The sequence below is a fragment of the Larus michahellis genome, chromosome 9 (genome assembly GCF_964199755.1).
Source record: "Larus michahellis chromosome 9, bLarMic1.1, whole genome shotgun sequence".
Taxonomy (NCBI): domain Eukaryota; kingdom Metazoa; phylum Chordata; class Aves; order Charadriiformes; family Laridae; genus Larus; species Larus michahellis.
Genome location: NC_133904.1, coordinates 50,622,894 through 50,644,867, shown reverse-complemented (window position 1 = coordinate 50,644,867; position 21,974 = coordinate 50,622,894). Strand labels below are relative to the sequence as shown.

The 21,974-nt window shown below is 57.1% G+C and overlaps 1 protein-coding gene across 3 annotated transcripts; it reads left to right on the top strand.

Annotated features, from left to right (window-relative positions):
* The first annotated feature begins 102 nt into the window (after positions 1 to 102).
* Positions 103 to 18,393, top strand: ARHGAP36 (Rho GTPase activating protein 36). 3 transcript variants are annotated; one of them, XM_074602031.1, is made up of 12 exons: positions 103 to 602; positions 786 to 1,016; positions 5,091 to 5,248; positions 8,266 to 8,328; positions 9,605 to 9,861; positions 10,312 to 10,507; positions 10,855 to 10,910; positions 11,372 to 11,522; positions 12,996 to 13,144; positions 13,875 to 14,045; positions 15,044 to 15,141; positions 15,931 to 18,393. In XM_074602031.1, exons 1-12 carry the CDS (start codon positions 220 to 222, stop codon positions 16,061 to 16,063), a joined length of 2,046 nt encoding a protein of 681 aa, XP_074458132.1. In that variant the 5' UTR covers positions 103 to 219; the 3' UTR covers positions 16,064 to 18,393. The 3 variants fall into 3 exon arrangements, with proteins under 3 accessions (XP_074458132.1, XP_074458134.1, XP_074458133.1); XM_074602033.1 differs by lacking the exon at positions 103 to 602 and adding an exon at positions 1,633 to 1,716 and having other exon boundaries at positions 855 to 1,016; XM_074602032.1 differs by lacking the exons at positions 103 to 602; positions 15,044 to 15,141 and adding an exon at positions 1,633 to 1,716 and having other exon boundaries at positions 878 to 1,016.
* The last annotated feature ends 3,581 nt before the right edge of the window (positions 18,394 to 21,974 follow it).

Sequence of the window (21,974 nt, the reverse complement as noted above, 5' to 3'; positions counted from 1 at the left end):
GGAAAGGAGCTGCTCCATCCCACGTCCTCTGCCAGCACGGGGCTGCACTGTCCTTGTAGGAAATTTCCAGAGCGCTCACAAATATCGGGCTGGCGAGTGATCAGCAGCAAACGGCTGGGAAATGCTCCCTGCTTCCTCTCCAGCCTCTTCTGATCTTTTACTCACCAGGCAGCGAATGCAAAGTCCTCCTCCTTTCTTCAAAGCAGATGGAGTTGGCTGATGATGGCAGTGTGGGGTGTTGCGTGTCTTGCGGGTGGCCGTAGATGTGTAAGGCTCTCTGGGGTCTGCAACCCACCAAGTACAACGCATCGTACAAGATGCTGCCTGTCCATCTGTCCCGTCAGGCCGGTGAGATCTTCAACACCAGAGCTTTGCAGGGGCCCCCTGCGGTCCCTCAGACCCATCGTGGCTGCAGAAGGCAACCTTGTGCCTGCCCGTGCCTGGCCACGCTGGAGACTCGGTCGTTGGGAAGATGCTGTGACGGAGCAGTTGAGGGTTGGTGTGGGGAGCCAAGGTGAAAACCACCTGCTGGCCCCCATTGACCAGCACCCAGCAGCACATTTCCCTTTCGGGTTTCACCTGCCGGGACAGCTGATGTGTCGGTAGGTGTCCTAGTGCCCCCTAGGTAAGAGTGGGGAAAGCAGGGGGACAGAGATGGATTGAGCAATGATCCATCCCCTGCCAAGGCACAAACACTGTCAGGCGTGGGAAGTGCTGTTCCTTCCCATCTAACCCTGCCCTCTCTCTCTCCACACGATGTTTCTGGCTCTCATTTCTTTTGGCAGAAAATTCACGTTCTCATCCCCCCCTCTCCTCCCCTTGGCCGCCTTTGGCTGCAGCGTCTCCTCTCCGCCACTTCTCCACTTCTCCTCCCGCCAGCAGGCAGGGAAGGGTCTCCCACCCGCGCTGCGGGGCTGCTCGAGACACAACGGAGACGCTGCTTGGAAAACCATCCTGAAGGAAGAGAAGGGAGCCCGGGCTGCCACTGGCCGTGCCGCAAGAAGGAACTGGGGAAGGTAAATGTCAGCCCTTGGTTCCAGCTGGGAAGAGGGTGACTTTGCTGATGAAAATGGGGGAGCAACTGCAGCTCCTTGGGAGTAGAAAGGTCTGAGCTGAGCTTTTCCCATGAGATTTCCTTAAATAGACCCTAGTCCTAAAAATAAGCAGGGAAAGTCATTGCAGAGAGGAAGTGCTGCCTTAACGCTGCCCGCGAAAGGCATCTTATTTCTGTTTTTGAGTTAGTAAGATCCCTTCTGCGGTGTCCCCCTCTGAAGGAGGGTTTTTGTTACTCTGGCTATTGCCCCCGCAGGGAGCTCTGATGCCATTCCCGGCTGGAGCGAGCTCTCGGGGCTCATCTCCCGGCTCGGGGCCGGGACACCCACCCAGCTGTTGGCGCCGCTGTGAAGTTGTCGGTCCCCATCTGGGTTCTTCCATGAGCTTGTTGCCAGAAGTAAGGCCAGTTTTTTTGGGGTTAACACTTGAGGCAGGAGTCTGTTGGAAAGGGAGCAATGGTGGCATGTTAGAGGGCTGTTCTCGTGGCTCCAGGGGCCAGATAAGCAGCCGCTTCCCCTGACTTCTCCTTCCTGCTCTCCCTCCTCTGCTCCCTCTCCTAATCGGGTTTCCTCCTCCCAGCCCTAAGGCAGCTGCATCCTCGGTGACTCCGCTCTGACCGTCCCTCCCGCTCTGCCCGGAGCTGCCAGCTTTGCCTGCAGAAAGGTAATTTCCTTCAGCCCGTCTGTCCCGGGGGCCGTCTGTCCATCGGCAGCAGCAGCGCTGCTCCGTCCTGCCCGGAGGCTCCTGCTCCGGCCCCGCTTCTGCTCATCCCCGTTTCTGGCGTATCAGAAACACGCGAGCTGTTGCTGGCAGGTGGGGTGTCCCTGCCTCCCAAAGCCAATGTTTTGTCTGTGCCCTCGTCTCCCGCCCAGGGGAGCTCATGTTCGGTGGGGACAGGCTGAGAGAGCTGGGGGGGTTCAGCCTGGAGAAGAGAAGGCTCCGGGGAGACCTTCCAGCCCCTGCCAGTCCCTAAAGGGGCTCCAGGAAAGCTGGGGAGGGACTCTGGAGCAGGGAGGGGAGCCATGGGACGAGGGGGAAGGGTTTTCCACTGAAAGAGGGGAGATTTAGGTTGGATATCAGGCAGAAATTGTTTGCTGTGAGGGGGGTGAGCCCCTGGCCCAGGTTGCCCAGAGAAGCTGTGGCTGCCCCATCCCTGGAGGGGTTCAAGGCCAGGTTGGACGGGGCTTGGAGCAACCTGGGCTGGTGGGAGGTGTCCCTGCCCAGGGCAGGGGGTGCCACTGGGTGGCCTTTAAGGTCCCTTCCAACCCAAACCCTGCTGTGATTCTGTGTCCCAGGACCTCGGTTTGCAATGCTTGGCAGGACCAGTTAGTTATTTTAGTTTAAGACTGATCTCTTACTGTCTCAACAGGGCTGCAATGTAAATGAAATACGTTCCTAAAGGGCTGATTCTTCCTTCCACAGATTTTTTTTTTTTTTTTTTCCCTGCAGGATGAAAGTTATAAAAAGCTGTGTATTGCATCCAGGGCTGACGGCTGAGCTCGCTGGGAGGGGGCGGGTGGAGGGGCAGAAAGTGAGGGGCAGCCAAAGCAACTGCAGAGCCTAAAGAGCAGCTCCTGGTGGTGTTTAATAATTTCATAATGAAAAAAAACCCATTTCAGGTAAGGTGTGATCACCTCCATGGGCTGCGATTGGCCTGAAATTTGCCGGGGTGTTGTGATCTCTGCCCCCTTTGCTAACGCAGCCCCTGAGCTCCGGGCCCTGGTGGGGGTCGGTGCCGATCCTGCGGCATTAGCTGCCGGGGAAGCGGGATTGCGCCCGCCCCTCCCGCGGGATTTACCCCCGAGTCCAGCGTAGGAGACAGCCGCGGGCACCCGGCTGCCCCCCATTCCCTCCTCCCGAGGGGCTGAGCTGTGCCGGCGGCCTGGCCCCGCTGCAGCTCACCTCCGTCACCACGGCCGTGCCGCGGCACGCCGTTTTGGTAATAAACGTCAGATGTTTCAAGAATATCCTTGTCTTTAGCCGAACTCCCTTTTTGGTGTGCTCTTCTGGGGAGTTCATAACAACCCTTTTATATTTATTTTTAAAAAAAATTTATGTAACTTTGTAAATAGCTTTAGAAACTGAAAACCTGGCCAAAAGAAACAGCGCGGCAGACAGCAGCCCTCCGCGGGCCCAGGGGAGGGAAGCGGCAGCCCGTGCTGAACCAAGAGCCTTGTCACCCCCCGGGCTGTTCTCACCTGTGTCTCTGCCTCGAGGAGGTTTCCAGGCGTTTACTTTCCATTATTGCTTTAAAGCCCTCTCTGGGAAGCTCCTCTCCCAGCCCTGTACTCTGACCGCGTCTTTTCTGGGTGACCTTGGTCCTTTCTCCCGTTTATGGCTGCTTTTTGCCCTTTGGGCGGTGGCCGGGTTCGGCGGGTGCTGGCGGCGGCGCGGGGCAGGGGCTGTGACACCAGGTGATTGCGGGGCCGGGGGCTGGCACGGGTCCCTCTGCGGGGGCTGCCGAGGGCAGGGAGAGACCCTGGGGATGCGGGAGACGGGACGGGGCACACAGCCATGACCTTGCGCTGGGGGCAAAGGTGCCGGTGAGGCTTCAGCAGCACCGGTTGGGGCTGGAAGTGTGCGATTTACAAGAGATAAAGCTCAGTGATAAGTATTAAATTAAGAAATAAACCAATTTAAAATAGGGGGGAAAGGCAGAGAAGAAGAGCTTGTGAATAACCGGGGGTTGTGAGTCTTATTTGGTGCTGATTTTCAGGTTTTAGAAGACTTTTTTTTTTATGTCTAAAAACCCCAAAGCTCGCTTCCAGCCCCTCCCGGCGGGAGGGGAGCGGGAAGGGGAGAGGGAGCGGCAGCGTGTGCGCGGCCCCGGCCTCCCCGCGCCCAACCGCCACCATAAACCAGCCCTGCAGGGCTCTCTGCAGGGTCACCGCTCCTCGCTCGCTCCTCACACCTCGGCACGCCGTGGGATGCGGGTGAAGGGGAGGAGGGGTGTCCGTCTGCACAGCATCCTCCGAAGGCCGGTCCCAGGCTGGTGTCTCATCCCAAGCCCTTTCCACCCAGAGCCCACGGATTTGCTTGCGTCGAGCTGCCCGCGGGAGCAGCGTTCCGCTGATGTGCGCGGGGATGGGCTGCTGGGACCTGTCCACGCGGAGCCAAACGGTTCGGGCTTGGTGGAGATGGTTGGAGGGCAGGGACGAAGCCAGGGGTGTCCGGGGGAGCTGGGAAACGCTCAGCAGCCGGGAGGAGCCTTTCCCCAGGGGCCACTTCTTAGTTGGGGCAGGAGGGCGAAGAAAGTCCAAGCCTGAATGTATCCAGAGCTGATCCCGTGGTACCCCCACACCCGCAGCTGCGGGTTGGGTCTGGGGACACAGCCTGGGGACGTGCTGGGATGGAGCCCCTCGCTCCGTGTGCGTGCCGTTTGCTGAGCAGCTCCCAGGAGGGAAGGAAGCCCGTTAGATGGCGGCTCAGACCAAGTTGGGTGAAGCGCTTCTTCCTGCGGTTTCCCTCGCAGGAGTTTTTGCCGCTTTGCAAAGCTTTTGTGTGCTTTGGGACAAGTCGTGCCGTCTGGGTTTGGTAAGGAGATGCTTGGACTTGCCTCCATCCTGACTTTGGGCACGTGGAGCGTGGCCGCGATGCCAGCCAGGAACTGTATCCCCATGGTGAGGAATGGCCAAGTCCCAGCATCAGGCCCGCGGTTCCCGCTCTTGCTGGCCGGGATGTGTCCTGTCTTGTGTCCTGAGCCTGGTGGCGTCAGGCTTCACGTGAAAACAGATGGCAGCTGGAATTGGCCCGGGAGCTCTCTGCCAAGCACGGGGATGTCTCAGGGAGCCTGGCGGGGGGTTTCTCGGGAGCCAGGGCTGAGGTCCCCCACGTACTCCCTGGTGCCTCCACGGCCTTTGCTTGGACGGGCAAAGTGAGATGCTGTGGCCGGGGCAACTACAGACCTGCTGGCTCTTTGGCCAGGTGTCTCCTGCACTTGCAGAGACACCCTGAGGCGTTTTCAGCAGCTTCTCTCCTAAAGCAGGTGTCTCTGCGACGTGCTCCTGACGCTTCTGTTCTTATACGTGTGTTTTCAGGAGGATCTTTCTCTCGGCCCTTCTGCCAGGACGAAGCACGGAGATGCAGCCCGTGCCGCTGCACAGCCTTTCGGAGCTGGAAAGAGCCAGTCTGCAGGAGATCGCGCTCTACCAGCTGCAGGAGAAGCGGCTCGTTGGGGACCTCCGCCTGGCCAAAGGTAGCGGGGGGCGAGGAGGGCTCCTGCCGCGGGAGGGCTGAGCCGTTGCTGCTCCTCCCCGCGCTTCATAACTCGGGACGGCGTTTATGGAAAGACGTTTGTGACACGTTTTGGTCCGTCTTATTTTTTGTCTCCTGCTCTGCTCTGAGCCTCGAAGGCCTAATCGGCCCTTTGAGGAGGGTTTGCGTGTCCACAGGAGTGTGAGAACCTGACCTTGCCTGTTGTCCCCCTCTGATCCCCCTAATCCAAACCAGATGCGATGTGACTTGGCAAGGTCTCCCACTGGGACTATCTTAATGCCGTTGGGATGGGACAAGCTTTGTTTTTTGGATTAATGTCCAGCACGAAGTCCTGGTGCTGGGATGGGGCCTGTGCAAGGCTGGAAGCCGTGCTACCGAAGTTAACGGGCGGATAAATATAGACGCTCCAGAGGGACTGAGCTCCTCTGTCCTGGCCCACACAGACGTTGTCTGGGTTCCCATAGCTGCCTGCGTCCCCTGGCATCTACACGTCTAACCAGGCAAGCACAGCGGCTTGGGGACCAGCTGACTCCTTCCCAGATTTACTCAAGAGTGGCCAGACCCCCTTGGAATTCCTCCTCCGCCCTGGATGTACGTTTTGGCATCCCAGCGGGGCAGGAGATGCCCGCAGCCCGGCAGCCCTAGGGCGGCGTGGCACCAGCAGCGCGGGTGCCAGGGCAGCTCGGGGTCCCCGGCCCCCACCGCAACAGGGCTGTCACCAGCCAGCCCAGGGCAGCTGGGGCTGGGACGCCCCGGGACGGAGCCCCCGCATCCCTGAGGAGCCCTCCCAGGGAAGGAGCTTTGCCGAACACCCAGTTTCAACCTCGTACTGGACAGCAAGTACTTACTCAGGGCGACGTCCAAGTTTGGTTTCCTGTCTTAATTGATATTTGGAAGATTTCACGCAATGAAATGGCTCCAAGAAAAGGGAGAAAACGCCCCTCATTCCCAGAACTCCCAGTTGCCCCATGGCTGCAGCACCAGCCACCTCAGCTGGCCCTACAGTCCCCGGGGGACTCTGACCACAAACATCCTGGTTCCTTCTTTTTTTTTTTTTATTTTATTTTGAGCTATTGTGATCCCAGCTTCAGTGATACCCTGCAGCAGGAGTTTCTCTAGGGAACAGTGCAGTGAAAAAAAAAATAGCCTTTCCTTCCTTGCAGTTAAGTCCCTTGGGCTCCTCTTTTCCTGCGGGACGAGTGCAGGGCGCTGCAAAGTCCTGATCCCATCCTTGTGCGTGTTTTGGACACCGCTCTCCTGCTCGCCTGGTTTTTGAAGGAAGCAGTTGCTGTCTGGTGAATCACAGAACCACAGACTGGTTTGGGTTGGAAGGTTAAACCCCAGTGCCACCCCAGACGCCTCCCGCCAGACCAGGTTGCTCAGAGCCCCGTCCAGCCTGGTGCCTCCTTCCTTTTGTCCGTCTTTGTATCCCTTAGATTTCTACCTGCTAATTGCCTTTTTTGCAGTTAGTTGGCAATGTGGGATGCTGAGGATTAGCTACGAATCTATCACACCTGCAACAGCATTTGCCCATCCCAGTCTTTTAAGGGAAGCTCATAATGTTTGGGAATGCCTGAATTTGGGCTGCACGGTCTCCACTGGGGTCTCCACCTGTCTGTACTTGCTCCCCAACATCTACCCACATGAAATTCCCACCTTCTTTAGTAAACAGCCATTGCACAGTTGTTGTTATTTTCCTCAAGGAAGAGGTGTTCAGCACCTGGTTTAACTCTCGTATCTCCAGATACCTAGACGATGAGGAACATCGGGTGTGCGTCCCCTTGTGAACCCTCTTTTGGGGCGGCCTTCAGCTTTGACACCGTCTGGGCTGCTCTTTTCCTCCCGACAGTCCTTTCCTCATTCAATCCCAACAAACTTCTGTGGCGTCTCGGAGCCGGCAGCAAACAGCCCCCTTCAGGATGCCCCTCCCGAGCCGCAGAGCAAACCCATCACGGGCACTGCGTCTCACTTGGGCCAAGTCCGCGGGAGCAAGTCTGGGGCCCAAGCAGGAGATGGCTGAGCAAGATGAAATCTGTGAAGGGTGCGCAGCATCGAGCTCTTGCTGGAATGCATCTCGGTGAAAAGCGGTTGTCCCCATCTCCTGGGCTGGCAGCGGGTCGTGTCGCTCTGTCGTGGAGATGCCGGCTCAGCCTTTCTGGGCAGGGGCATGCTGGTGGGTTCTTCGCTATCTGCTGCCTCATGCTTTGCTTCCCTCCGGACCGTCGGCAGGGCTCTAGGAGTGGAGCGTTACGCTGATGCTCAGCCCCAGCATGGCCCAGCTCAGCCCTCCCCAGCCTGTGCCGGAACGGTGGGGGGTTGCTGGCCTTTCGTATCCTGGGCTGGGAGGGGTTTGTCTCCAGGTTCTTCTTCACCTTCCTGCTCTCCGGTCGTTTGACTGAAACAACACGTATGGGCTGGAGAATAATTAACGTGGGCTGCTCTTTGATGCACGTGTTGCTCATACCGACTCTCATAGCTTTCTTCTAAATCTTACAGAATAACCCAAACAATTTTACAAGCTGTGTCTAGGAAGAGAATTCCTTAGGAATAAGGAGCACAAGCCAGAATAGGACAATCTGTCCTGGATTTAGGGTGGGCAGTGTGTGAGTTTTCAGTTCGTTGCTGTGATCAAATACGGTGACTGGTGTCCCTGGGCGTGGGATGCAGGGAATACTTGGGAGCGGGGCCTGACTCGCTGGGACCAGTACGGGATGTCCGGTGGCATGTGTTTTGTCTAACTTCATTTGTCTGTAAAACATCCACAAAAGCTCTTCTGGGGCTGTATTTCTTCTTCCAGCGTTGAGAGCAGACCTCTGAGGATGAATTAAGGTAGCTTCCAGAGTCGTTAAGGAATTGCTAGGACATCGTCGTTAATGCAGAGACAGTACGTCCGTACAGTGCTCTGCCCGCCAGGCTGTGGGAGCAAATGAATTTAAGGGGAGACTGTGCTAAAACAGCCTAATGATGCAGAACCTTTGCTTTCTTTTCTCCTCATAGTCGGACCTAAGGGCAGCAAATCTATCCGCCAGAAACTGGAGAGCTTTTCAAAGGAGAAGAAAGGTGAGCAGCCCCCCTTTCCCCAGGGTTTGGCCCCCGCTCTCAAGCGGAATTGGTGGGGTTTGATGGGGCTGAGCTGGGAGGTGCCCACAGCCAGCACGGGGCTTTGTCCCGGGGGGGTTTGCTGTTCTCCGGGGAGGGGTGTGACGGTGCGTGCACAGGCACGAGGGCGTCTGGAAGGGACGTGTATGTGTGGGGACAAAAGGTGCGTGCGCACGAGTGTGCATTTGTAAAGATATACGTATGTGAATATTGGCCCACTTTACCCCTGGTCTCGCTGCTTCACATTCTGTTTTATTGTCCCTTGGAGGACGTCAGCCACAAAACTGGGGAAACCGGAGTTGTAGAGCCCAGCTGGGAACCAGCACTTACTGATTTTCTTCACACCAGCGCAAAGTCGCTCCAGGGAATTGTTGAGCAGCAGATCTGCGGCTTGTTCTCCAGTTGCCAAACCCCTCGGCCCAGGGTTGGGGGAGGCTGGAAGGAGGGAGAGCTCTCCTTGCATCTGCAAGGAGGTGTGGAGGGGCAAGTTATTTGGGGAAAATACCATTAATAGCAAGACTGTTACTCTCGAACAAACATAGCTGGCGCAAACCCTGTCGAAAACTGGAGGTTATAATTTGGTAAGAATCTTTGGTATCAAATATTTCTGGTGATTTACGAAGTCTCCACTTGATAGACTCTATGGCATCTTCACGAGGCTGTAGCCAATAAAAGGAAGGAAAGTTCAGGAAAAACTGGTACAGGCTGCAACAAGCACGTTGATGGAGGCCAGTTTTTCTGCCATCTTACCGGCTCCCCTGCATCTCCCTCCTCTTCCTCCGGCATCTCCCAGGCTGTGCCCTCCCCGCGCGGTCCCTGCCTGCCCTGCACCCCGAGTCCCACCACGCATCGCCCGGGGCTTTCCAGGGGCAGCAGCTCCCTCTGGGAGGCCGTTGGGGATGCTCTTCCCACCCACCCCAGGCACTCCGGGCTGCTGGGGGCTGGAGGAGGAGCAGGGGGTAGGAGGGGGCAGGGCACGCAAGGCACTGATAGTTACAGGACTGCCATCCTGGATTCGAGCTACAGATCTTGTCGTGTATTGAATTGATTTTATACATTGTCCTCTTCGCTCTCCTGCTGGTGCTCACCTTTACGGTATCCTGGTATTCCCTTCTGTTGGTTAATTATTTTCTCCAGGCGCGCACGCGTGCCCCTGGCAGCTGGGTCGTGCTAGTGCGGCTCCCGCTTGTTTTTCCTGCTGGTGATACTTTTCCCTTTTTCCCATGTTTTTCCCCAGACTGCTCTCCTCAGACTTTTGGGATCCCCCTCTTCCAAGTCATCGCCAATGACCGTGCCTACAAGCAGCTCCAGGAAGAAGTGAAGAAAAGCCGCCGGCTCTGCCTGGAGGTGGAAGCGACAGTGAAGAGATTCCAGGCCCAGAGGCAGAAGAGGTCCCCGATGGGCAGGAGCTGTGTCCTGGTGCCCTGCGGGCTCTTCCCGGAAGAGCCGCTTTCCCCAACTCTTCTCCACAACGGCTCCTGGAGCCAGCGAAGGGTACGGCTGCAAAAATGGGCTGCACTGTGGTGGTGGTGGTGCAGGCGGGGGGAGGCTCTGACTTCAGCAATAAATATGGTTTCCTATTCTCTTGAACCCCAGACGGGCTCTGTAGACCTCTGCGTTTGTTTGGAGGTGGTAGAATCACAGAATGGGTTGGGTGGGAAGGGACCTTAAAGATCACCCAGTGGCACCCCCTGCCCTGGGCAGGGACACCTCCCACCAGCCCAGGTTGCTCCAAGCCCCGTCCAACCTGGCCTTGAACCCCTCCAGGGATGGGGCAGCCACAGCTTCTCTGGGCAACCTGGGCCAGGGGCTCACCACCCTCACAGCCAAGAATGTCTGATGCTTCCCTTTCCCACAAACTTCTGAGGTCACAGCAGTGACGGTGTACTGGGACCTTGTGGGGTAGTTCCTGCCACCCTGCGAATCACCTCTGCTCCCCCGCAGGGGGCCATGTCCGTGGACTCCATCACTGACCTGAGTGACAACACTTCCAAGCTGCTGGAGGCGCTACAGCTGTCCCACCCCCACGAGCTGGACCCCCGCAGGAGCCTGGGCAAGACGAAGATGTTGAGCCTCAACCCCATCACCTGGCAGGTCCCGCGCATCGTGGAGAGGTGTTGCAAACACATTGAAACACACGGTAAACGGGCACCTCTCTCCAGGCAGACGGCCTGGCCCGCGGTCGGCTGGTAGAACCCACCGTGCGTGGTGGGCTGGGGCGGTTTGGCCTTCGCTCCCCCTGCAAATCCACTAGTAGCTCAGAGCGACTGTACAGACGAGGTCTCCTCCCTGACCCACAGCCAGCCCCGGAAAATCTTATGGCTCCAAAACCTTTCTTTTTTACCCGCTCTGCCGGGAGCGGGGAAGGACGCGCTGCCTCGTGTGCAGCACGGGAGAACCGCTTCCATGGCGGTGAGGGGCTCCAAGGACCCGCCGGGGTGGCGGGGGGCTGTGGGAATGCCGAGCACTAACCTCTCTGTCTCCCAGGTCTCCAAACGGTGGGCATCTTCCGGGTGGGGAGCTCCAAGAAAAGAGTTCAGCAGGTAAAGCGAGACGCTTACTGCGCCCTCTGTAGCAGTGCCGCATGCGAAGGACAGATGCTTGTGCGGGTGGGGAACGAATGAAGCAGACAGTGACGTGGAGAGGTCTGACGTGTCACAGGCATGTGCTGGGTCCTTCTCCCAGCCCTGGAGAGCAGATTCATCTCCCCAGGCTGCCTTTAGCAGATGAGTCTCCATCCCCTGGGCGGCACTTCAGAGCCCTCTCTGGGCTCCCTTCACCAGCCAGGAGCTCCCTCTGGCCCAGGCTCTGGGCAGCAGCAGGCTGCTGGGCTCTGGAATGCCTTCCCTGGGGGTGACCTGCACGAGGGGACACTGGGAGTAGCCAGACCCCCCGTCCCACCACTGCAGTAGCTCTGTACGGGGGCAGATCCCACCAGCACAACTCGCAGACAGGGGAAGAGCTGACTGTTGCTTTTATTCTTCTCCGTTCTTCCATCTTTAAGCTGAGGGAAGAGTTTGACCAAGGACTGGATGTTTTCTTGGATGAGCATCAAAGTGTTCATGATGTGGCTGCTCTGCTCAAAGAGTTTCTTCGGGACATGCCGGATCCCCTGATTCCCAGGGAGCTCTATGCAGCCTTCCTCAGCACAGCTGGTGAGTAGCAGCACTGGGGCGTCTCGCCCTGCATGGTGTCCCCCCACGTTTGGTTTTGTAAGGAAAAAAAAAAAGGGAATTTTCTTCTTGTGCAATAGCGGGTCCCAGCGCAGCCCATGGTGCTGCCCAGCAGCTCACCAGCAGTTTGCGCTGCCCGTAAGGGGGGGTCTTTGCAAACAAATGCGCTGCCCAGGTGCCCCCCCCTTCCCGTTTTGGGTGGCTGAGATTTCCGACGCTCTCCGCAGCTTCCAGCATCACTCTTTCTTGTCTCCTTCACCGTCTCTTTGCTTCCCTTTTGCCATCCTTCTCTCCTCAGATCGGGTTCTCCACATCCTCACATCCCTGTGTTATGGTTTGAAGAACCCGCAACAATTTATTGTCCTTTAGACAATTATTCTCTCACACGATGACCCCTCCCCACCCGGGAAGGGGAATCAGAAAAAACAAGGAAACCCGAGGGCTGAAACGTAAACAGATTTAATAGAGTAAGCCTAGAAAATTAACATTAATAACACTGAAGAAGCAATATTGGTTCTTTATCTATCCCATCTCCAGGAGCAGCCAGGGTCTCTTACTTGAAGCAGTGTGTAAAAACAGTGTTGTTTTCTCCAATTTTCCACCTTCCAGTGGTCTCCCAGGGTTTTTTTTAGCCTTCTCTAGCCCCGGCTGCTGAGTGTCTGCTGTCTCCCCGTCCTCCTCCCGTGCCAGCTCGGCATCCCTGTCGCTGCGGTGAGGTGACTTTCTTTCCCCTTGCTGACGCTGTTAGTAAAAAGGCGGAATGGCCCTGGGCTGTCGGGTGAATCCATGAGTTCACATCACACCACCCACGATTTTCCAGAGGTTTGGCTCCCAGATCCTCCCTCACCACCTTCTTTGCCGAAGCCTCTTGACAGCCGTGGGGCAGCGATGTGCTGCCTGGCGCTGCCGCCCAGAGTTGCTGCAGTTTGTGCCTTTTTTTTTTTTTTTTTTTTTTTTTTTTAAATAAATGGCCCAGGTTGGGAGGGACCTTTCAGATCACTGAGTCCAACCATCAACCCAACGCTGACAAAAACCGTCACTAAACCATCTCTCTAAGCACTATGTCTGCCCGGCTTGTAAATACCTCTAGGGATGACGATTCCACCACTTCCGTGGGCAGCCTGTTCCAATGCTTGACAACCCTTTCAGTGTAAACATTTTTCCTAATGTCTAGTCTAAACCTCCCCTGGCGCAGCTTGAGGCCATCACTGGATTATAATCCCTCTGATCGAGGACAGTCTTTGGCTCTGGGGCTGTACAAAACCAAATGCGATCACGTCGCAGCCCTCGCTGGGGTCTCCCGGGGTGCTTAGCCCTGCATGGACGGGGTGAAGGGTAAGACGCCAGTCTGGCTCCCTCCAGAGCTCGTTAGTGTGGATGTAAACGAGGGCTGTCCAGCTGGAGGTGCCGGGAAGGGCTGGGAAGGCGCTAATTAATGGGCTGCTCTCTGTCTAGCCATGGAGGGCCCGGCACAGCTGGCCGCCCTCCAGCTGCTGCTCTTCCTGCTGCCCCCCTGCCACAGCGACACGCTGCACCGGCTCCTGCGGTTCCTCAGTGAGGTGGCCCAGCACGCCGAGGGCTCCCGGGGCCCCGACGGCCAGCAGGTAAGGCTGGCCCTAACGGGTCGGCTGCATGGAGAAAGGGGTGGCCCAAACGTCATTGGTTAAAACCAAGCAGAACTTCTGGCACGCCGGGGAGAATCCTTTGGCAAACCCAAATTGTTGATAAATCCCCTTGTCCATGGCAGGTCTGGTTGCTCTCGGTCTGGCTGAGTGACCTTCTAGGGTGCAGTAACCCCAGGGAGAGCTGCCTGTGTGTCTGTGGGCAGCGCATGGGGCATCTTTTGTGGGCTAATTCTGGTTTTGCACCTCCAACTTTCATGAAGGACTTAGGATTGTGCATGGAGGCTGATTTTTGGGCTGCCAGTGCACATTACCGGCTCATGTTGAGCTTCTCATCAACCAGCACCTCCAAGTCCTCCTCCTCAGGGCTGCTCTCCAGCCATCCTCTGCCCAGCCTGGACTTGTGCTTTGGATTGCCCCGACCCATGATGATGTAGAAATATTGGTTGTTACCTTCTGGTAGGGGCTGTGAAAGTGATAAAGAGGGGAATGGAGACCCCGAGGCAAGGACAGGGTGAGTGTGTGCTCCAGCACCACACACCCTTCATGCTGGCCCTGCCACCAGCTCGGAGGGGACCAAACTAGACCCAGATCAACACCCCGGCCTCACTCCGCAGCTCGTGTTCCTCTCCTGGGGTGGGTGCGGCTGCCCTGGGACATCTCACGCCAGTGCATCTATAATATGCAATTTCCTTTTGCGCTTGCTTGCTAGATTCCTGGGAATAAAATGACAGTTTCAAACTTGGCCACGATCTTTGGTCCCAACATCCTTCAGAAAGAGAAGCCTGGGGAGAAAGACACGGGTGCCATGAACTTTGAAGACAGCGCGGCCATCATACTGGTACTCCAGAGGCTGATTGAGCACTACCAGACCTTGTTCATGGTAGGTGAGGCTTTCTCGGGGCAGCTCCTCTAGACCTTTCCTGCCCCTCTGAACTCTTCTCGTGGCAGCAGAAGGAAGGATGTACTCACAGCCCCACTTAGCGGCAGATGGCTCGAGTCGGATGGTGAAAATGTGATCCATTCCTCATGGTGTAAATGTTAATTTGGGATGGCTTGTTACTGGTATGGTAAAGGCAGAGCTGAGGGTCATGCTATGAACAGGGTCCCCTCTTCTCTGTCACCTTCCACCCTGGTGACGTCTGACCAAGCTCGTTTGGGATGGGAAACAACTGGCCAGGGGCAACGTGCAGTTCCCAGTGAAGGGGGAAAGAAGAGGAAAAAGTGGGAGACCCTAGAAGAGGGAGGGAGCTGGAAGGCAATGGCATGGGGTGGAGGTGCCGCAGCCTCGGGCAGATGTGGGGAGGATGTAACAGTGGGGAGAGCTTCCGGGGGTACCCGCCTCCAGGGATGGGGCATCCACAGCTTCTCTGGGCACCTGTTCCAGAGCCTCACCACCCCCAGGGTGAAAAATGTCTTCCTGATCTCTCACCTAAATCTCCCCTCTTCCAGTTTGAAGCCATTACTCCTCCTTCCCAGCTTTCTTGTAGGCCCTTTCAGATACTGGAAGACCACTATAAGGTCTCCCTGGAGCCTTCTCTTCTCCAGGCTGAACAACCACCCCAACTTCCAGGGACATTCCAGAGAAATACCAGAAATGTCCACTTCCTACAGATCCATGGGAACGTGACATTTCAGGTCCCCAAAAAGCCTTGTAGCAATTGTCAGGTCTAGAGGGAGAAAGGCCCGAGGTTCGTGTGGGAAAAGCAGGGGCTGAGATCCTGCTCAGCCCCCCGGAGGTGTGTGGGACCCGACACCAACACAGCGGGTCTCTGAGCACCTACTGATCCGGGGTCCTTTCCTGTCCCTGGCTGCCCCTGCGCATCCTCCTGCGGAGAGGAGGAGGTGCCAGGAGCCGGTGTGTCCGTGTCTCCTGCCCAGGTCTCCCCAGAAATGCAACGTGACGTCCTAAGGAGGCTCTTTCAGACAGACCCCGATGTCATTGACTACCTTTTGCGCAGGAAGCTCAATGCCATGCCGTAAGTCCCCGTGAGGTGCCGGGCTGCCGGAGGGCACCTTGCTGCTCGGGGGCAAAGCCCTCCTGCAGCAACGCTCACCGCGATGCTGGCACGTGACGGACAAACCCTGCCCGTCCTCCTGCCCATCTTTCCTCTTCCTTCCACCACTTTCAGTCACAAAATCCCCAGCTAAAATCCTTCACTTGCTGCACTAACGCATTCCACCAGCTGAAACATCCCGGCTTTTCTGTCCCTTGGAGCTCCCTATTCTCCTTCTCCAAATTTTCTTCACCCTTGGCGGTGTCTGCATGTCCGTGCATTTTTTGCCTGTCCTTTGCGCATCCGCGTGCACACGTGTGTGTGTGTGCGACTGCAGCTATGCCCGCACACCTGCGTTCTGGCTGCGGGACAGGTTAGTCCCATAGAGGCTCAGAATTTGAGCTCATGCCCTTCCCAGTGATTAAAAAAGGTGGGGTCTAAGGGCCTCGTGTGCCGTGGTCTGGGCCCCGGATCATGGCCGTAACACAGGAGGTGTTTTGCTCCCCTGTGGTCAGGGCGTGCTCGGCAGCCTTCGCTCTCCTTGTGGAGCTGGTGAGTCCCTCAGCCAACACGCACTGTCCTCTGCGAAGGGGTTTCCTGGAGCACGGACCCTAGAGCCATCTCTGCTGCCCGTCCTTGTCTGTCTTCACCTTCCTTTTGGGACCGTCCAAAGAGGTGGCAAGTCTTCGGGGTCACTGCTAGAGGAGTTGGCAGTAGAAGCAGTTTGCAGATAACATCTCTTCTTTTTTTTTTTTTTTCAAACTTTCTTAGGAGCACAGAGAGCGAGGATTCAAGAGAGGAGCACGCTCCGCTGCCTGCTGGGACCCACACCCTGGGGAGCAGCTTGGTCTCGTCGGAGCTGTACAGCAACGTCTCCTTCCTAAACCTGGACGTTGGCATCTAGCAAGCCTGGCCCATGCCCTCTGCACCGCCTTCTGTGGACAAAGCTGGGCAACCTTTCCCCGGCGAAAACAAGCCCTCTATCCCGCTTTGGAGGAGCGGAGAAGCGAAAGGAGTAAGAACGTCTGTGGGAGCATCTCTGCTGCTGGCAGACATGCCAAATCGTTCTGGTGCAGGCAGGGCCACAGCAGGAGAGGTGTTTGCAGGTTGCCAGCAGAGAAGGGCTTTCCACACCTGGCTTTGTTGCCGGATGGCAACCAAGAAACCTGTGTGCTTGAGCGGCGGCTGTGGGAAGGGGATGGAGCCAGGACGCCACGGGCACATGCTGTAGCCTTGCCTGGGGGGCTGAAGCACTGCCTCTGCCACCTACTGCTCCTCAGGAGCTCGAGGCGCGAGGTGTCCGTCCCCAGTGAGGTGAGGGAGCTCTCGGCTCAGGGGTGGCAGCACAGGCCACCGCAGGGTGGCTTCGTGGCGTCCCTGCCCAGGGAGGACAACCTCTGCCCTCCGAATGACCACCCTGCACTGGGCAGTGAACTGGTGCAGACTGGGGAGCAGCGGGCAGGAGTGTGACAGCTCGTGCTGAGCTCGGTGGATGGGACTCGGAGCTCCAAACCAGAGCCCGTCTGGTGCGTTCGCTGTGGTGGGACTGGCTGCTTGGGAGAACTGGGGGGAGCGGCAGCCTGGGGCTGAGCCCCCCGGCGCAGACAGGGGGGAGGGTGGCCCGAGGCAGACGTGGATGGGGACCGTTAGCAGGGCAGCGAGGATGGAAAAGTGCCGTTCAGCTTTGGGCAGTCGGTGCTTTGGGATCCCGTTTGCTGCATGTTGCCGTATCACAGGATTGTGTGGAGAGGAAGCTCTCTTGGAGCCACAGGAATGCCCGCGGGGGTGAAGCGACGGCACCGCCATTGCAAAGGCACCCTGGCCTGCCGTGCTGAGGATGAAAACTCCTCATTTGATGGACAGAAAACACTGTACCGACCCCAAAATGTATGGCTGGTGTGATAAGAGGGAACAATATACTCTGAGGATTATAAATTTCAATTTTCCTTGAGTTAATATTCAGTAAGTAGACCTTCTAATGTCTTTTATAGATTATGTCATCTTTTCATGGACTTTGGCTGAGAAACGCCTGGTTTGGTTTGTTCGTACTGCTCAGGCATTGGAAGTCACGGCCAGTTACGTGCAAACGTGCATTTCTAGCCGGTGTGGCAGAACGAAAGTTATCAGCAAATACTGTGTCTTGTTTTCTCCATTTACCCTGCCGGACACGGCCCGGGACCCCCTCCCCCAGTACCCCCGTGGGTGGGCTGTCCCCCGGCGGCGGCGGGAGGGATGCTGTGGCCAGCGGCTGCAGGCGGGCTGGTCCGGCACAGCCAGCCCCAGCGCGGAGCGTAGAACGTCGGGGTGTGGAGGGGGAGTCGAAGGCAGGGAGGCAGCAAAAGAGGCGCCTGGGAATTCTGCGTGCAACAGTTCCTGTCTTTCGTCTGTCTTCTGAGGTCGTGTAATTTATAACGAAATTGAATATATATTGAAATGCCAATTGTCGTGTTCAGAGTTTAGATGTTACTTCCGAGGAAAGGCAGTTGGAGTGCCGAGAAGGGGGCAGGCGGGTGGGAAGCTGGTAAGGGGTGCGATGGGAGGGGAACCGGTGCCCAGAGGAGTTCTGGTGTGGGAAACGAGGGCAGGCGGGCAGGGGAGGAAGGTGGGGGACGCTGGAGCAGCAGGGCAGACAGAGGACGGGAATGAGCAGTGCCGGGGGGTTTTGGTGCTGGGGGCAGATGGATCTGGTGTCACAGCTCCTCTCGTCTGGACTGCCCGAAACCAGCTGCAAATCCACGACTTCTGCTGTGGAGAAACCAAGAAATACACGCGGATGGTTACAGCGATGCTTATTCTCCATGAATCGTGGCAAAATACCTGGCTTTATCACTCAGGGCACAGAGAGTTTGGCTTTGCAGTTGCCTCCTTTTGCTGTTCCATAGGTCTCCATCCGTCTGTCATTTTGGGTTGTATTTACACAGCAGAGTTTCTCACCTGTGCTAGAAATGTGTATTCCGCGATGGATTTAATTGTCCGGTTTTGTATATGGCTCTGAAAGTCCCCCAAACCCAACCTTAGCAGAGAACTGATTGAAATTTATCTCTGTAGAGCGATGAGCCCCTCGTCACAGCCGCCCTACGCCGATGTCTGGGCATAGTCTCCTTTTCTTTTTTTTTTTTTTTTTCCCCTCTTGTTGAGGTTTGAAATGTTCCTGTTTACACTGGTGTGTTGGGTAGAAGCCAAAGGACTTCACACCACTTCCCCTCCCCAAACTAGCTGAGAAATAAAAGAGCGCTTTTGAAAAGAAAACTGTGCCGGGGCGTTTGGCAGAACTGTGGCTCGGGGAGGCCGGGGGGGGTCGGGGATGGTTGAAGGACCAACGCTCCATCAGTGCTTCGCTCCCTGTGGGATCCTCTTCGTTTGCAGCCAGAGTCGGTCCACGGGTGAGAGGTGGAACGGGGAACCATCGGCAGAGCCGGGCCCCGGGCAGCTCTGGGCTGTCAGGTGCTCGGTGTGGGGCAGGGCGCGCGCTGGTGGGGCCGGGCACCAGCTCCTGGGGACAAGGGGGGACGTGGGTCAGGGGCTGGGACAGGGCTGAGCTGCGTCCCTGGACCGGTGTCTGGCCTGTGCTCCCACCGCCCGCCCTAAAGGGGGAGGTGACGGCGGTTCCGACAGGAGATGGGGGACAGCCGGTCCCTCCTTCCCCAAGCCTTGCCATTTGGCTCCCAGTGTGAGGTCTTGGTGTTCCCGTCCAGCTCTGAACCTTGCTGAGGTGGCAGCAAGTTTTTACGGAGCTGTGGCTGAAGGGCTCCCTTGTTGGGCTGCGTAGCTCCACCTTGGGATCTCCTGGGGATGCTCCGATTCCCTCGCCATGGACAGAGGGTCCTCCTTCAACCTTCGAGTCCAACCTTCAACCTAACACTGACAAAAACCATCACTAAACTGTATCTCTAAGCACTAGGGCTACCTGTCTTTTAAATCCCTCCAGGGATGGCGACTCCACCACTGCCCTGGGCAGCCTGGGCCAATGCTTCACAACCCTTTCAGTGTAAAAATTGTTCCTAATATCCATCCTAAACCTCCCCTGGCGCAACTTGAGGCCGTTTCCTCTTGTCCCATGGCCTGTTCCCTGGGAGAAGAGCCCGACCCCCCCTGGCCACCCCCTCCTTTCAGGGAGCTGTAGAGAGCGAGAAGGTCTCCCCTCAGCGTCCTCTTCTCCAGGCTGAACACCCCCAGCTCCCTCAGCCGCCCCTCACCAGACTTGTGCTCCAGACCCCTCACCAGCTCCAGTGCCCTTCTCTGGACACGCTCCGGCCCCTCAATGTCTGTCTTGTGGTGAGGGGCCCAAAACTGGACACAGCGCTCGAGGTGGGGCCTCACCAGTGCCCAGTACAGGCCATAACAGTGTCCTGGCTTTGGCTACCACTTGTCACATCAAGAGGATCGTTAACGAACGCAGGAGCCTTTCTGCGCCCCTCGCCTGAGTGGCAGGAGACGTTCCACCACAGCCTCAGCTGCCTCTGCCCGGCGCGTGGTTCCTGTCTCATGGAACTGCGCCTTCTCAGCCCCACCGCTCGGGGCCGAGCTCTCATTTTGTAGAGGTCCCTCCCCTGGGGATGGGGACAGTCGGGATGGGTGGAGAAGCAGCTCCCGGAGAACAGCAGGCTGAAGGGAGCGATGTGTGCTGAGAGATAGCTGGTGAAAGCCTCCCAGGAACTGATAAGCTCCCGAGACAAGCAGTGCTGTTGAGGCTGCAGCAGCGGATAAACTCGGGACACCACGAGTCTGCTGAAGGTTTCTGAGGCCACCAGCACGCTCGAGCACCAACAGCCGGTTGTGCAACCAAGACCATATCCAGGGAGGCAGTGGCTGCTCTGTGTGGACACGCTACAGGGTTAGACCTGCTGCAAGAGCAGATGCTCTGGGGGACCTTCCCAATCTCTTACTGGTCACGCTGGCATGTCAGCGTGACTCCCTGCTCCCCAGTCAACAGCCAGCGTCGGTCCCATGTGGTGCCAGTGACTACTTATCTCCTGTTAGTTGTACCAGCTTGAGTCCGTTAACAGTAACGCACTAACGGGGACAAGGTGTTCCAGTAACTGTTGGCTGGGACTTGGTGGATCCCTCTGTGTCCCTGCTGAGGGGGAGCATTGGGAAGGGGGCAGATCCGCAGGGCGGGAGGAGTTGTTACAAATGTTCACCAAGAATTTTGAATCCAAGAAAAAGCAGATGATCTTTATATCCTCAGTTGGACAAAAGGGCACTCAAATCATTTTGCCAACCTGAAACCTGTGCTGGAAACCAGCCGTTTTGTCATCGTGGGGGAATGTGCAGTGCCGGAGCCCTGGGTGAACGGGGAATGGACGGTTAAGGCTCGCCGGGTGCAGTGGGAGATGGGCCATCCTGGGGAGACCTCCCTGCAAGGGTGTCCTGTCCTACGTGGGATTCTTGGGGACCAAAGGGGAACATATTCTAATGGCAGAGGAAAGGGAAAGGCGCAGTTGTGCAGGAGGGGTGATACGAAGTCTGGAAACTCGTCGTGTGTGAGGGGGACCACAGGAAGCAGGACGGCACACTGCCGCTAGCGGCGCTGGGGACAACGCTGAGCTCACTGCCTGTCTGCCGTGGTGGCAAGACGACAGCCCTGGCCAGTGGATGGAGGTGGCCCAAAGCCACTGCATCCCTCACCGTTAGTTCTTCCTGAGAACATCACAGGCACTTTGCTGCCCCGACACTCCAGCGGCTGCAGCCCTCGCTCTGCTCCCAGAGGAGGAAGCCAGAAGCACCAAGGCTGACACCGAGATCTCCAGCAGAGCACAAACCCAGCGAAGTGCTCCATGCCTTGTCACGGCCGGAGCTCAACCTGCTGCTGCCAGGTGTGGCTTCGACTTGTCGGAGTCAGGAGCAACGGATCTGGCACCAAGGTCTGGTGGTGAGAAGTCCACGCAGACTCCGTCACATGGTCTTGATCAAATTTTTCAATGTCAAAGCAGAAGAGCCCCAAGCAGAGTGAACATTTCCTCATTCCCCGTCACCTCAGCGAGTCACTTGGAGAGTGGCTGTGGTGCAGATCGATGCCACCAACGTCGCTTTGGCTTCTCTCTCTCGATTCCTCTGAGCTTTAGTTTGTTCCTCCACTGCTTTCGCCATATACCTCCCTAAGAAATAAGCATGGAGAAAGCATAGTGGCTGACGTACGAACTCTAATGCTTCATGGCACTTGGGGAGTACCCACTGCGGAGCTACAGCATCTTTGAGGGTGTGAGACGTGGGGGCTGTGTGGGCAGGTGCACCCAGGACGGCAGCGTTGAGCTGTCTGCGTGTGTTACCCCCTTGGAAGCCACACAAGGATTTAAAAGGTGACCGAAAGGTTTGTGGTCACCACTGGGCGTTACAACAGGCACGTTCAAGAGCATCAAGTCATCCCTGTGAAGGTTTCCAGCCAGATGGAGTTCACGCTCCGTACTTTACCCCGCTGCCACGGGGTGATGGGGTGCCAGGCGCTGCAGAGCCGCTTTCAGAAACCCCCCTACACATGGAATCACCAAACAGCTTATTGTCATCTGAGTGGGATGGGGACGCTGAAATCCTCGGTGGCTGTTTGCTCTGCTGGGCGCTGTTTGCTTTCCCAAGGCCGCGCGGGTGGGCAGACGAGAGCCCGGGGGGCTCGCTGGGAAGCACGCCAGCTTTCTCCATTGACTACAGAAAATATGAAAATCACTGTGGGGCCTTTCTACCACCACCTCGCAAGCCTTGAAAAGCGCTCTGTACCGTTTGTCGCTGCCTGCGGGGATATTGCTAAGAACTCCGCCTGAGGGCAGCCCAGCACCGGCCGAGGCTGATTTCTGCGTGGGAACTGCCGCCTCTGAGCCGCT

Excerpts from the sequence above, each read along its gene's own strand:
- ARHGAP36 (XM_074602031.1), top strand. The coding sequence starts at position 220 with ATGATGGCAGTGTGGGGTGTTGCGTGTCTTGCGGGTGGCCGTAGATGT. Across the intron at positions 603-785 it reads CCGGGACAGCTGATGTGTCG|AAAATTCACGTTCTCATCCC; the intron begins GTAGGTGTCCTA and ends TTCTTTTGGCAG. Across the intron at positions 10,911-11,371 it reads CCAAGAAAAGAGTTCAGCAG|CTGAGGGAAGAGTTTGACCA; the intron begins GTAAAGCGAGAC and ends TCCATCTTTAAG.